Source organism: Pygocentrus nattereri, chromosome 17, assembly GCF_015220715.1.
Source record: "Pygocentrus nattereri isolate fPygNat1 chromosome 17, fPygNat1.pri, whole genome shotgun sequence".
NCBI classification, from domain to species: Eukaryota; Metazoa; Chordata; class Actinopteri; order Characiformes; family Serrasalmidae; genus Pygocentrus; species Pygocentrus nattereri.
The window spans coordinates 33,004,429-33,019,505 of record NC_051227.1 but is presented as its reverse complement, the minus strand read 5'-3'; the positions used below and the strand labels follow the sequence as shown (position 1 = coordinate 33,019,505).

Here is a 15,077-nt window from a genome sequence, read left to right as displayed (position 1 = left end):
TTTTCCCATCTCTCCGTCTGTCTGTGTCTCTCTCTCTCTCTCTCGCTCTCTCTCTCTCTCACTCTCTCTGTTTCTCTGTTTCTCTCTGTCTATCAGTGTCTGAATATTTCAGTCCTACTCATGGGACCCAGCAGCCTTTGACAGAAAGAGGAGGGCATGTTCCACATCAATCTTTCAACCAAGCAAAGTTAAATAATAGATAACCCTCAAATGACCTACAAAAAGACCCCCCAACTTGTCTACCAGTGGCCTCCAATGCACAACCAGCCTCTGTAGCGTACGCTACTGAGCATACATAAGGTTTTTTAGAGAACTCTGGCTTAAACAGTAGTCAGATTGCTACACAGTACAAACCTTTCTCAGAGGTTAATCTTGCTCTTTCTTTTAAATAGAAAACTTTACACTTAAAGTTAAAAAATAAATCAGTTTCACAGACCTTTGGAGAAGTGCAGTAAATAAAGAGGAGAGATAATTGAGAGCAGAGCAGAAATAAATACTCCTTCGTTTATATAATAACTCCGTAGCTAATCTATAGCATTCTACAGAATCCGGCTCTCTGGAAGGTTTTCTTATCAGAAGCATGAACACGTATGAGACTCGAGGGCTGAGAGAGATCTGTAGGTGCTAATGATAAATGTAATGGTGTTTAACAGAGATGTACAACCAATAGAGGCGCATTGTCACAGACAATTAATGTCCCTTGCCGCTCTCTGTGCTGTTTGTTTGCTCCCCTGGGCCGTGACACAGCTTAACTAATGGTATGCGGTCAAGGACATAAATTGTGTGTGACACTTTGGGTAAATGCTTGATTACAAAGAGCCTGCTGTCCCGAGGCTTACCATGGGGCTATTCGGCACAGCTCGAAGCTACCACACACGTCTACATACTCGCGCACAGCTTCTCACCTCAGTCTCCACTCGAGGGATCAGGGATGCCGTCTGAGAGTAGAGCGAGTTCCCACACAGGCAGGCTAGAAGGCAGCATGTGATCTGATCTGATATGACCATTGGCTCTCTTTTCCTACTGTATGTGCATCAGGACTGATTGCTTTTCATTCTTTGTCCTGTCTCTCTTGTTTGTGTTCAGTTTCATTTTCAGTGTTTGCACTTTGGGAGTGCATAATGCCCTCATGTAGCGCTGAGCTATATGTCGTCTATAAGGTATTAGTGTCACTTAACATTGATGATTTTGTTTTATTGCTTTTAAATGATGATAAAAAATAACTTAAAGGAGAATTCCACAAATCTTTCTGAATTTCAAGATAATACAGTTGTTAAGATGTAAACAAAGTAATTTAGAGTGGTTTGATTTGAAATGCTTTGTTCTAGAGAAATTTAATGAGTCAGGATTTTTCACAACAGTTGTGATGAAAACTAGACATCTAAAACAGGTAATGAGTCTAAAAGGTATGCTCTCTGATGCCTGAGACATAGATTATCATAGGGTTGAGAAGGTTTTGACTTTGGCCTACCTATATTTATATTTGTTGTTATCATTAATGTCATAATATGCTTTATTTCTGAGCATTTTGTGGATATCATCAGTGCTTAAATAACACTGACCAACTGCATGTTTCAATACAAAGAGAGCATAATTAGTCCTGCTTAATTGGATGTGGGCAACATAGTATGTAAACATAGAGCATAAATATTTTTTTTTATGTGCCACTATTCATCCTTTTTTGCCTGTTCTAAGTTATCAAATGTCAAAAAAAAAAAAAATCAGTAGCCTGGTAAATATTAAGCATCTTGTATTGGACAGAGAAACACTGCATGCTACCCAGACTAGAATCAAAGATGGGCAGCTGCAGCTTCAGAGTTAACCTTCATTTCACAGCACTGAAATAATGACCTAGAGTACTGTCTGTAATGTAATTTGGTGCCGTTTGACTGCGATGGCCTCAGAAGATGACTATATAATATGATTATTGAAATTCCAATTAAAACAAAACTGGTAGCCGTAGCCTCATCATGGAATTTTTTTTCCTTTTGCTTGTTGACACGAGTGGAGACCCTGCTACCTTTTGGATTCTCCAAGGCCGTTTTATAGTTATTCCGTGCACAGCGCTGGCTGATAAGTGAACGATAAGACTAATCTAAAGAAGCTGGGAAGCATTGACTTGCAAATCTGGCCAAACATAAATACCACACTTTTATCTGAGCCTGAAAAATTGGCAAACAGGCTTGGGACTGGGTTAGCTGCTCGATGCACAGCCCATTAATGTGTCTGCTCCTAGGGCCCCTCTGTCTGGGTTTGCTTCTCTTATTGACAGCACTGCTTCTCCTCCATCAGTACTGTTTTGCATTCGTTTGTAGAGTGATGCAGCCATGGTGAGTGAAGTTAATTATGGCTCCAAAGTGATGCCTACCTCTTTCAGACCATTGTGGAAACTGGCATTGGTCCTGTAGCACCTCGATTTTTACATTTTAAACCCAGTGTTTTCCCAGCTGTAACATACCCGCTTACACTTAGAAAGGCCTTCTCAACTAGTAGTTAGTTGGATAAAGTGTGTTAGAGCAGAGTGAAAATGTGTAGGACCCGGACCACAGTTTCTTAAATAAAAATGTCAAAAGGATTCTTTGAATTAATGCCATTGAAGAACCACCTTAGGTTCTATTAGTAGCTTTTCAGATTCTTTTGGGAACTAAACGTGGTTCTGTAGCATAGCTCCAACGAACCTTTTTGGCACCTTTATCTTATAGTGCAGGGTTGGGCTGCAGTAAGAGAACCTTGTACCTCTTAACCCTCTCTTTCATGATGTTGCCTCAGGGCAACAAACTCCTTTTCCTCACTTTACGATAATGTTATATTTAACATATAACCCCAATTCCAATGAAGTTGGGAAGTTGTGTTAAACACAAATAAAAACAGAATACAATGATTTGCAAATCCTTTTCAACCTATATTCAATTGAATACACTGCAAAGACAAGATATGTAATATTCAGACGGATAAACTTTATTGTTTTTTTTTGCAAATATTCATTTTGAATTTGATGCCTGCAACACGTTCCAAAGAAGTTGGGACAGGGGTGTGTTTACCACTGTGTTACATCACCTTTCCTTTTAACAACACTCAAGCGTTTGGGAACTGAGGACACTAATTGTTGAAGCTTTGTAGGTGGAATTCTTTCCCATTCTTGCTTGATGTACAACTTCAGTTGCTCAACAGTCTGGGGTCTCCGTTGTCGTATTCATAATGCTCCACACATTTTCAGTGGGAGACAGGTCTGGACTGCAAGTAGGCCAGTCTAGTACCCGCACTCTTTTACTATGAAGCCACACTGTTGTAACACGTGCAGAATGTGGCTTGGCATTGTCTTGCTGAAATAAGCAGGACGTCCCTGAAAAAGACGTTGCTTGGATGGCAGCAGATGTTGCTCCAAAACCTGTATGTACTTTTCAGCATTAATGGTGCCTTCACAGATGTGCAAGTTACCCATGCCATGTGCACTAACACACCCCCACACCATCAGAGATGCTGGCTTTTGAACTTTGCGCTGATAACAATCCGGACAGTCCTTTTCCTCTTTGACCCAGAGGACATGACTTCCATGATTTCCAAAATCAATTTGAAATGTGGACTCTTCAGACCTGCACAGAGTCCTGACCTCCACCCGATAGAACACCTTTCGGATGAATTAGAGCGGAGATTGTGAGCCAGACCTTCTCGTCCAATATCAGTGTCTGACCTCACAAATGTGCTTCTGGAAGAACGGTCAACAATTCCCATAAACACATTCCTAAACCTTGTGGAAAGCCTTCCCAGAAGAGTTGAAGCAGTTATACCTGCAAAGGGTGGGCTGACATCATGCAGGCAAGTGAATACTTTTGGAAGTATAGTGTGTATCAATCTTAAAGGCACTGTAACAGAATATCCTGTTTAAAACAGAGAGACAAAATGAGATTTGCAAATAAATTGTGACTGTTTTTGGTACATAAATACCATAAATGGTGCCCAGGTGAGACATAAAATACCAAAGAAATGTAGAATTTGGGCCACTGAAAATTTAAATTGCATGAATTTGATTTTTGTTTTGGTATCTTATTTACAGTGTGGACAGTGCAGGGTTATGCTGTGCTTTTGAATCCCAGAAGTTATGGGTGAAAAGAGTTTAGATAATGGTTTCATTGGTAATGTGAGATGAGCAGAGTACTCTATCAGCAGCTGTGCAGCAAGCTTTGAAGTGTTAAAAGCTTTTGGGTTGTTTTTTTTTTTTTTTTTTTTTTGGTCTTTTATAGACCTCTGGCAGCCCATAATTCTACTCTTAAATAGCTATCAGCCACCATTTTGCTGTCATTTAGAAGGATGGCAATTGTGCCCCAAAGCCTCTGTTTAATTTATTATCCCGAGGTTAAAAGCTATTTTGGTTAGATAAGGACATAAAAAATTGTGAAGACCTTCTAATATTTCTCAGGTCCTGTTTAAATGCTTTCCTCTCTCCTAATTCAGCTTTGTGCGTGCAGACCCAGTCCTCTCAGATAAGCTCACAGTGTCTGTCCAGGGACAGCTAACAGAGGGGCGAGAGTCTGAGTGCTCACTAACACACAGAGAATGGCGTTGGAGCTGTGGGGTCTCTTCTGTTTCAGCGCATGTGTCAGTGCTGCTATGTCTGTGCTATAGAGCCCTATTTGTCCCCTATCGCTAGACTAACAGTCCATGCCCAATCTGCTTTTGTTCCACCTCTAACGCTCTTTATCTCCTCTCCTTCCTCTTAGCGAGGGAGACTCTGATTCAGGCTCTGAAGTGGAGGGTCGTGTGGATGGGGTGAAGTCATGGCTCTCTAAGAACAAGAGCTCCGCCAAGAACCTGTCAGACGACGGCAGCCTGAAGAGTTCAAGGTCAGTATTGTGACCCCTGCCCACTTGGCCACCAAATCCTTCAGTTCAAGCCCCCCAACACACACCATGCAGATAAAACAGGCTGAGAAAACAGCATTAGTGCTCCGAGGGAGACTTTACAACCTGCTGCTTCTCTCTCGCTCTCTCTCGCTCTCGTTCGCTCGCTCACTGTCTCTGCATGTTTCCCTCCTTCCTCTGACTTTGTTTCTCTTTTTCCTTTCTCATCGCCTCTTTTCTTTCTGCATCTTTCTTTTCTCTTGCTCTCTCAGTTCTCTTAATCTGTTTGTCTTTCTCATTGTTCTTCTCTATATGTAACCCTGTTTCTCCATCTGTACATCTTTCTCCCTTTACCATCTATTTCTTTTTATTCCTCCTGCCTCTTTTCTTTTTTTACTTTTACTTTTTTTTTGCTTTCTTCATTCTTTCTTCTCATCTTTTTCTTTCTTTTTCCTTTTTCCTCTTAATCTTTTTTCTCTCTGTATTTTTTCTTTTTCACTTCCTTGCTCTTTCTCTGCTTCTGTATTTCTCTCTTCCTTACTCTTTTTCTTACCCTCTCTATACCTTTCTTCTTTCTTTTTTCTCTTCGTTTATCTTTTCTCTCTGTCCATCTCTCTCTGCTTCTGTATTTCTCTCTATTCCTCTTTTTATCTCCCTCTCTGTACCTTTCTTCTTTCTTTTTTCTTTATTTCTTTTTTCTCTTTCTCACTCTTTCACTGCTTTTGTTTTTCTCTCCTTATTCTTCTTTTTTTCTTTTCCTCTCTTCATGCCTACCTTTTCTTCTTTCTTTTTTCTCTCCATTTCTATTTTTTTTATTCACTCTCTGATCTCTCGCTCTTTCTCATCTTTTTTTTTGTCTCTCTCACCTCCCTCTCTCTCTCTCTCTCTCTCCCTTCTCACACTTATTCTCATTGCTGCTGGTTTGATGACAGAGGCTTCTTTAGAGGCACTGGCCTCCTTGGCAGATTTATCGACGTGCCTGTTGGCCAGCTGGCATGCCTACCTGCGCCCCTCTCCCAGAGATTAATAGATTGAGCCTGCTGGCTGACAGCTTCGATCGCCCTGCATTTGTCTCTTTTCCAGAAGATTTAAGCCTCTCTCATGAGCCCCTCACAACTTTTAAAAACTTTGGAGCTTTAAATTCCTTTTAATCATGCTCCACGTAGAACATTTGCCCCAGGATCTGGGCTCAAGCCAGCATTTCTTAATAATTTCTCCTGAACTTTTATGAGTATAAATCAAATGTAAAGACAGTTAAAGTGTGGCATAGTAGCGTTAGCCTCTCTTATTGCACAATATTCTGAGTGATTTTTGTCTCAAACAGATCTTTATATTTAATGCCAATACAGAGCCCAGGTCATTGATTTTGCACATGGTAAATTAGATCCCATCAGATTTTTTTTCGTCTTTTCTCTTTAAGGCATTTGGTTTCTGTTCTTGGATAAATCCTCCTGATTTTTCAGATTTCACAAACTTTCTTTTCTGTTCCCCATTTCTATCAACTGAGACCATGCTTTTTTTTTTTTATAAATGTGTGTGATTCCTTTCTGTAAATACACTTTGTAGCAATTAAACCAGCACTTTTCGGACACGTGCTGTTGGTCATTCATCAGCCATGTATTTTGCCTTTTCATGCAAGGAAGCAAACCTAGAAAGACCAAAACATCATGATAGAAGTCCTTGATTTGTAGCGCAATATTAATGTTATTAAAGGAGTCACACACATTAAAAAATGAGTTCTGGGTTGAATGCTGCTTTGAAGATCCATCTCTTTGTAAATGTCATCTTTTCCATTTAAGTTTATAACTTATCTTTTATTTCTACCCTGTTTCCTCCTTCGTTCCATTTTGTCTGTCTTTGCTGTGCACTCCTCCTCTCCTGTCACCACTCCCTCATCTAGATATGCCGCAAACGTTGATGCCAAAGAGGGAAAACTGTGGAAAGAGAATGGCAAAGAAGGTAAAGAGGTAGAGCAGAGCAGGCCTGTATCTGTGATGAGTTCCCTCAGCTATAGGAAACGCTCCTCTTTGAAGGACTCATTCGGTGGCAAGGGAGACGAGATCTCTCTCTTTAATGCCCTCAAGGAGCAAGATAACTCTCAGGAACTTGCATCCTTCCGCAGGAGTAAGGCCAAGGATGTCCAGGATGACTCCTACTCTATGAGCTCGTGGAGGAAGGGAGACGATCTGGATGATAGAGGCTCTGTTGTCTCACAGGCCTACTCTGAGGCAGCCAGCAGGGCCAGGAAGGGCATGGATAGTCGCTGGTCTGAATTTGACAAGGACTCAGTTGTATCCTCTGTTGGACCCAGTCGAGCATCTACCCGCTGCACAAACCTGGATCTGGACCTAGATGATGCGAAGTCTACCATGAGCGCCATCAGCCCTCTGAGCCGGCGCCGAAGCATGTCCCGGATGGACAACATTCAAAGTGACTATGGCTCAGCCATGAGCCCAGGCTTGAGCCGCCGAAGTCCTGGTAACCTGAGTCGTGTGGATTCCCGCATATCCCTGTCCCACAGCTGCCGCCTCAGCGAGTTTGACATGGATGATGATTCCCTCAGCGTGGCGTTCAGTTCTCGTTCTTCTGCCGGCCGTAGCCTCTCTGTACCTCCACAGTCTCGGGACACCGACTCGGTATTGCAGGACACATCCGACCTCAAGCCGGTCAGCCACCGCAACTATCTGGACCCAGACCTGGAGGCAGCCATTAATGAAGTGCTAAACTTCAAGCCCATCACATTCAAGCGCAGCAGCCTAGAAGACTCTGAGGGACAGGCTGAGGAAGAGCAAGACAATGGCAGGAGGAGTGCGAGGAGCGGCAGGGAAAGCAGCCGAAGCTCTTCCAGCCTGCGACGCTCCGCCTCTGCTGTGGACTGCAGACGCTCCAGCAGTAGCTTGAGCAGCCGCAGTAGTCGCAGTAGCCGTAGTAGCCGTAGCAGCAAGAAGAGCAAGAAGAAGAAGAGCCACAGGTCAGATTCGTCCGAAGATGAGCCCAGGAAGAAGAGTTCCAAGAAGAAAGGCAAGAAAAAGAAAAAGTCCAAGAAGGAGTCCTCATCTTCCTCCTCTGAAGATTCAGGGTCCAGCTCTGAGTCGGATTCCAGCTCTGGGGCTTCCACCATCTCATTTCGAAGCACCAGTAGCATCAAGAAAGCCCCTGGCAGGAACGCTTCAGCCTCTGAAGAGGAGAGAGAGCCTGGAGGGCCTTCTGAAGCACCTCCGCCACTCAGCAAGAAAGAGGAGAAGAAGAGGAAGAAGAACGTGGATAGCGTGATGATGAAGTATCTGTATAAACCTGACAGTGACTGAATCTGGCAGTAGGTGTTCCCTGGTTTGGAGTGAAGGCTTGTTGCAAGCATGGTGTTGAACTAACCTCAAAATTATTCTCTCCTCAAAAACAAATCACCTTTTACTGCGACAATTCATTAATTTCACAGTATGTTCTAGTATGTCTAATGAATGGAGGTTTAGATTTTATTTATTAATATCATGCTTCCAGTTAATAGTGTGCTGTGTATATGCATGAATGTGTGTAAAAGAAACAAAATTACTCTTCTGTTGTCTCACAACTCACAAGTCTTTCTGAAGGATCGGGTAATTGCTTTTGTGTTTATTTAGATTTAGCCAGAAAGGGGAACTGTTGATGCATCATTTGTTGAAATGTCTTTGTGATTAATTACCCCAATACAAAAGAACGGTGGAGTAAGTGAAGTCAATTCAGAGGCAACCATAGATTTCGCCTCCAGTATTTTAATTTAGACATAATTAAAACAGACCATCGATCTGCACAGCTCACACGCATATTCAAGAAAGGCATCAATTAACCTAAAGCTTGATGGATTTTTTTGTCCAGGAAAAGATTAGCCATGGTGACACTGAAAGTTATCTCTGACTTTTTGTTGAGGGAGAGATATTAGCCATATATTTGCTCCTGTGAAATTTGAGCACACAGTTCATTTATATGCTAATTTTGCTGCTGAGATTTTGAATAGCTATCATGCAACATGAAGGTGGTTTTAAAAGGACTCTGTGTAAATGTGTAACTTTTGTGGACAGTTCAAAACATTTTTCATATTTTTTTAAAATGCCATGCGTCTGATTATAGTGTTTCACTTTGACTTGCAGCATGACAGGAGTTTGTTGATATCTCACTGAAGAGTTGCATGTCAGTCATCATGTCTCCTTCTGATAATATACTTTTGATTTTTTTTTTTTTGTTTGTTTTGGAATGCTTCTAATCAAAGACTCTTTAATCTCTAGCCCCCCATCTGGCCGAAGACGCTTCTGCCTCGACAGATCTGATGAGGAAGAAGAGGAGGAGGAGAAAGAAGAAGGCAGGAGCTCCTACCGCTCTAGATACTCTGGCAGCAGCTACCTGAATGACAGTGAGGGCAAGCGGTCCGAGACCACAGCGTAGTGATTCCACACGCGTACACAAACACAACATATGCATACACTTTGGAACGTTCTTGCCTCTCAGTATTGATGTTCCTCTTGAACCCTGATGCAAATGGCAGACTCAGAGAATTTTCAGGACAGGAATATGATGGACCTCACTGTGTTATGATCCTTCTTCACTGCACTGTCTGCAAGGATACAGCCTTCACTTCTTATTATTACTCTTACTGCGTTTGTTGTTACTTCTATTTGTGCGATTCATTTTGGGGTACTTATGCCATTGAGTGTCAGACTCAGCACTGTTCAGTACATTTTCTCTTTCGTGGACTGGCTTCATCTCCATCCCCCCTACTACTTCCAAGCCAGTTGCACCAAGGCCCAGTAAAATGCCCCACGAGTCCTTCCCTGCTTGATCAGCCTCCAGCACAAGTCGAGCTGAGCCAAAGAAGTGGGATGTAGTTTGCTAGTGCTAAGTCAGGGGGTTGTGTCCCTTTTTGCGCTTCATAAAAATACAAAAATGGAAAAAAAAAATTCTACCAAAAAAACCCTTTATTGCGAGCATGTTTGTAGGTTTTTAGTGCTTCTTGCTTGACTTGAGGGGAGTGGAGGGAGAGATCCATTGATTTAAGCTCTGCTCTCCGCAGCTGTGGGCACTCTTCTCACACACTCTCACAGCTTCCCGAACCTCCCGGCTCTTCTTTGTCTGGTGCGCCACTCTTACAGTGCCCTGCCTGGCTGTCTGATGGAAGCAGGCCTTCTTCTGCCTCTGTCGTCACTGTGTTTTGATGTGGGTTGAAAGGACAGAAGTGATTTGCCCAAGCAAATACCAAGCTGTGCTTCAGGACATTGAATTCTGGGCCAGCTTTTTTCAACATATGTTTTGTCTTGTGGATTTCAACTGAACTAGATCCACCATGATTCAGTTGTTGAGGTGTAAACAGAATCATTCAGTGTTTTGATTTGAAATTGTATGTTGTAGAGAAACATACTGACAATTTACAGTAGTGGTGATGGGAACGAAGGGGCAAAATGTCTATGGTGCAAATGCAGGCGTTTTATGTGCCATTCAAAATGATCAGTGAAACTTTGTGTCTTCAGTTTTTATATGTAAAGCTGAAAACACAATGCCTCACAATGCACTGCATGTACCTCTTCACCATGAATTGAGTTTGTTAAAATCTTATCTCATAACTATTTCATACCTTTATAAATGCAATTTCAAAGCCATTTGATTAAAGTATTTCACTTTGACTTAAAGCATATCTTAAGATATTGCATCAAGAGTTTCTCTCACCAAAGAGTCGCATGTCCATCATCATGTCTTCTTCAGAGAACATAATTAGTTTGTTGTGATTCTTATCAAAGTCTTTGTAATTCCCAGCCTCCACTTCTGCCTTCTACAGATGTAAATGAATGTCTGACATCAGGCATAAACACTGAAACCATTTCATGTAAAACTTTGTGTGGTAGCTTTTAAAAGCATTAAACAGCATTAAATGTATTAATAGCTATGAGTGTCTGTTTCCAGTCACCACCACTGTGAACAGTCTTGACTTTGACTAGAATTGAGCATTTCACATCAAACCGTCTGAATGACTTGTTTACACCTTGATCATTTAATTATGTAGGAATTTTGGGGGGAATTCCCTTTTTAGTACAAGCAAGTCTTTTTGTTGGTTTTTTTCCCCCTTTTGCCATTGTTTTAATGCTCCTGTTTCTTGTTCATAGCATGCATTCTGATATTTCAAAGGGAATGTACTTGATCCTGAGTTTGGTGCAGTTTGGTGGTTTCTTTCTAGAGTTCCTCTGCTATTACAGTGGTCTGATACTGGAAAACACACAGCTATTAACAGCTGTGAAGGCTTCTAGTTTGCTACAATACAGCAAAACACAACACACACAGAACATGAGCTCATGAGTTGAACCGATGCTGTGAAATCCTCCTTTCCTTAAGCATGTTGTCAAGTTGGATTCAGCAGTATTTTCAGCCTTACCGAATGACTTTGATACACGTTAAGTAGAGGTGCACTTAAAGCAGACGAAAAACAAGCTCCTTTGATTTCTATTGTTGCTTCACTGTATTATGTTGCTTTCATCGTAGTATTTATGAACTAGCATTAATGAATTGCGCCAAGCTGCCAAATGCACACCATTTTTACAATAGCATGGGGATGAAAGACTCATTGCTTCTCTTTGATTTCGAAGGGAGCCATCATGTGCTTTTTACACAGCTTTATAGACTCTGCACAGGTCAATGACTTCATCCTCTTTTCTATGCAGTCAATATTAATTTTAATATGAGAAGTGCGTGTTTTATGATGTTGCTGGCTCATTAAAAACACAAAGCAAAAAAAAAACACTGCTGGCTGTACACATTAATATGAATATATATAAATCTGTATGATTCATCCTAGCTTTCAAAATAGTTCATGTTTATTTTCTTTATTGAATAAATGACCACTTGTTATAAGTAATAATTCTTTTTCCATTATGGTTTAATATATTGTAAATAAATGTTTGTGATTGTTTTAGACTCGCTTCAGTATGCTTCTTTTCCTTATTTACTTGCTCATCATCTCTTATTTTCCCCATGAAGGCCTCTCCTCACAAAATCCTTCTTCCCCACCTCCTTCCAGTCATAAATATGCGCATCGGCCCATGTACTTAACATTTCCAGAGGGTTTGTGGGGTTTTGGCTTTCAGTATGTTTTTTTTTTTTTTTCCCCTTAAAGCACATGTTTTCATGTTGTTTGCTTTGAGAATGAAGAGTGTGGTTGCTTAAGCCTTCTCTTTTTATCGTCTATGCAACAGGGAACACAATGGATACAAAAATGGTAGCCTTTATGAGTTTAAAGCTCAAGGCCCTCTGTCTTGCACATCTGAGTGGCACCCTCCATGCCCTCCATCCAAGGAGAAGTCTGTGTACAGCTACTGTATGACAGAGCATAAACAGTTGCCATTTTTTTAGGTACATCCATCTTACCTATCTATCATCTATCTACACTGATTGCCCATTTTATCAGAAACATCTCCCATATTGGGGCACGTTGTTGATTTACGTTTGCTGACTTATCTGTTGCTCCACAGTTCATCATCCGTCCTTTACCCCAGTCATCAATGGAAACGGGCTCTCTTTGGACCACCACTGATATATTATTTAAGTGGTGGAAGATTCCCAGCATAGCACTGACAGCAACATTGTAGTGGTGAGTGTTGCGGGACTGAACATGATCTCATAATGAGAACATCTAAAGACAACCATGTCAAATGTATTTGGGCTGAATGTGTTAGAACAAAGAATTATTAAGGTGTAAAATTCCTAAACTAATTCCTTGTGAAAGCAGGGTTCAAAGTAGGGGCCATGGTGCGCTCGTCTTTATTGGCCAACAGACCATAAATCTGTCATCAGCCTTTGGATGAAGAAACTCCAAATTAGCATTTAGATCAATGTCTATGACATGCGGAAAACACAAAGATTAGCTCTTGCAAGAGAAAAACAGTTCCTTTAGCTAATGATAGTGTTTGGCTGTCTATCTTGTTTTCCTTGTATTATCAGTTGTACTCTGGATGTTTCAAGAGTATGGACTAGAGAAATTTGGGAGTGGCCCTTTTAAAGAGGGCATGCCCTGGTAAGCGCTAATGAGTTGTCCCCAAAGAATTTGTAATGAGGATATTTGGCACTGATTATTGTCTTCTGGCTTTGTCGGACTCTAGAGGGTGCATCTGAGCGAGTCCAAAATGGTTTTCTAGGAAGCTTTTGTTGTGCTTAATTATCTTAACATGTGAATGCTTTGTACAGAAAATGTACTTTTTTTTTTCTTCAAAAAATAGCATAAAAAGGAAATCCTCACGTAAATGGCAAGTAACATGTTTTTTTGTTTTTAGCCATTTAGCTCCATTCACCCCATTGAGGACTGTCTCACAGGCACCATCTAGCTTTCTGCAATCATGTTGGAATTTGGAAATTGGAAGTGGCCAGGCTCCATGTATACTGCCTCTGGTGTTCCTAGACTTGCTACAGTGTCACATTTGACCTCACACAACCAGTAGTGGCATGTTGGTGTGTTGTGCTGGTATGAGTGTTTCAGGCACAGCAGTGTTAGTTTTTACTTGCTGTCCACTTTTAGACTGTAGCTCATCTTTTTTCATGCACTATTTGTCGCACTCCAGCCCAGGGGTCACCAACCCTCCTCCTGTAGATCTACTTCCTTGCAGAATTTGTTTGCAGCCTGTTAGCTGGATATTTTTGGCTGCTGGGCTATTTTCAACCCATCTGTTGGATTCAGGTGTTTAAAATTCCCAGCAACACCTGCTGTGCCTGCAAACACATACTGATGTACTACTACCATGTCGGTGCTGCAAGTGGTCCACCACTTAAATATCTGATAGAACCGTTTACAACACGATTTCACCATTCAAAGAACCCTTTAAGCTCGCGAATGTGTTTTCATTTATTTATTTATTTTTTGAGCATTCATTGTTCTATATAGAACCACTGTCCTTTTAGAGAACCCTTAAGGAACCATTTTTTTAAGAGTGTAGCTAATAAACTGGACACTTAGTGTACATAGTCTGCATTCACAGTTTTGTTTTTCAGACAGTGATTTCCAAAGTAAAGAAAGTGAAGACTTTTCTATGCAGTATACAGAACAGCTTCAGGCTACTGTCAGCCCGATCAGTACAGGCTGAACAGAAGAGAGGGTAAGATGACTCCTTTACCCTTCCCTAGACCTCACTCACAGAGCAGTGCGCATACAGCTCTAAAAATCTGCAGCATGTTCCCTGACAACTGCAAAAGGTAACTTTCAAATCACAAGTCATATTTACCTTCAAATAGATATGAGCAATAGCCAACAGCTGATGACCTGAATAAATACCTCTATTAATCTAAACCTCAGTCGTGTGTTGTGAAAATCAGTACTCAAACAGTCTGTAATGATCTTCTGAAGTATGATGGACCTCCTCAATAAAATAATCAATGTTTAATCTTACACATTATTTGTGGTGTATTGATAAATGGAAAGTGTGTCTGTCTGAATTTTAATAACGATGTCAAAAAGACCCCTACTGTGTAGACAAATTGAGGTTTGAGATACACTTGCTGTATGCTGCTGCTATTACAGCAATACAGAGACAAATATCTGCATTCGCTGCAGTTTGTTTCTAAGTGGAGGATGAAGAACATCATTGTAACATGATGCATCACTGTTTCCCTGCCTAATTAACATCAATAAGTGGTCTAGTGCAGAGGTATTCAAGCTGTGGGGTTGGCCACCTATTGGGGCGTGAAGGAATTGCAAGGGGGGCGTGAGAGAGAGTTTAGACAGAAAATTGCAAAAAATAAATATTTCAACAGCTTTTTTATGAGGCTCTTGTTGTCATGTGCTGCTTTTTTATTTTTGTTTGCCAGTTAATGCACACAAGTTCTGGACAAATGGGATGATTTGACCTTATTTTCTTTAGACATTCACTAAAGGACTTGGTATACTGACGTTCTCAAAAAACTGGCAAGCGGGCCTCAGGAGAAGTTTGAAACCTCTAATCTAATGAGTCTAACAAATGATCTTAATTAATAGAGGAGTATTCTAGGTGCATGGCCAATTACAGAACAGTCATTTACAGTATGTATTATAGCTAATAGCAGTGCAGGTATCACCTTGCAGTCAAGCTGAAACAAGAATGAAAGCATCCATAGTGAGGACTGGTTACTGGTAGGTGTCCATATAACATTCTCAAGAATGAATAATCCTAAAGGGGTGCAATATCCCCTCAAAAGACTCACAAAAAAGAGCATTTTAATTGTAAGAGCAGATTCCTTCTTAGTTCTGAACATCTGCGCTAC

The 15,077-nt window shown here is 41.1% G+C and overlaps 1 protein-coding gene across 8 annotated transcripts in view; it reads left to right on the top strand.

Annotated features, from left to right (window-relative positions):
- Nucleotides 1-14,226, top strand: part of myo18ab (myosin XVIIIAb) — a 149,644-nt gene extending 135,418 nt beyond the window's left edge. For 6 of the 8 annotated variants that reach the window (XM_037546884.1, XM_037546883.1, XM_037546882.1 and 3 more), the window contains 3 exons: nt 4,719-4,841; nt 6,739-8,154; nt 9,098-9,186. In XM_037546884.1, the coding sequence (XP_037402781.1) occupies nt 4,719-4,841; nt 6,739-8,146 (1,531 nt within the window). In that variant the 3' untranslated portion in view covers nt 8,147-8,154; nt 9,098-9,186. Of the gene's footprint in view, nt 1-4,718; nt 4,842-6,738; nt 8,155-9,097 lie in introns of those variants that run through there. The other 2 variants (XM_037546886.1, XM_037546880.1) reach the window with 2 other exon arrangements.
- Nucleotides 14,227-15,077: the final 851 nt, after the last annotated feature.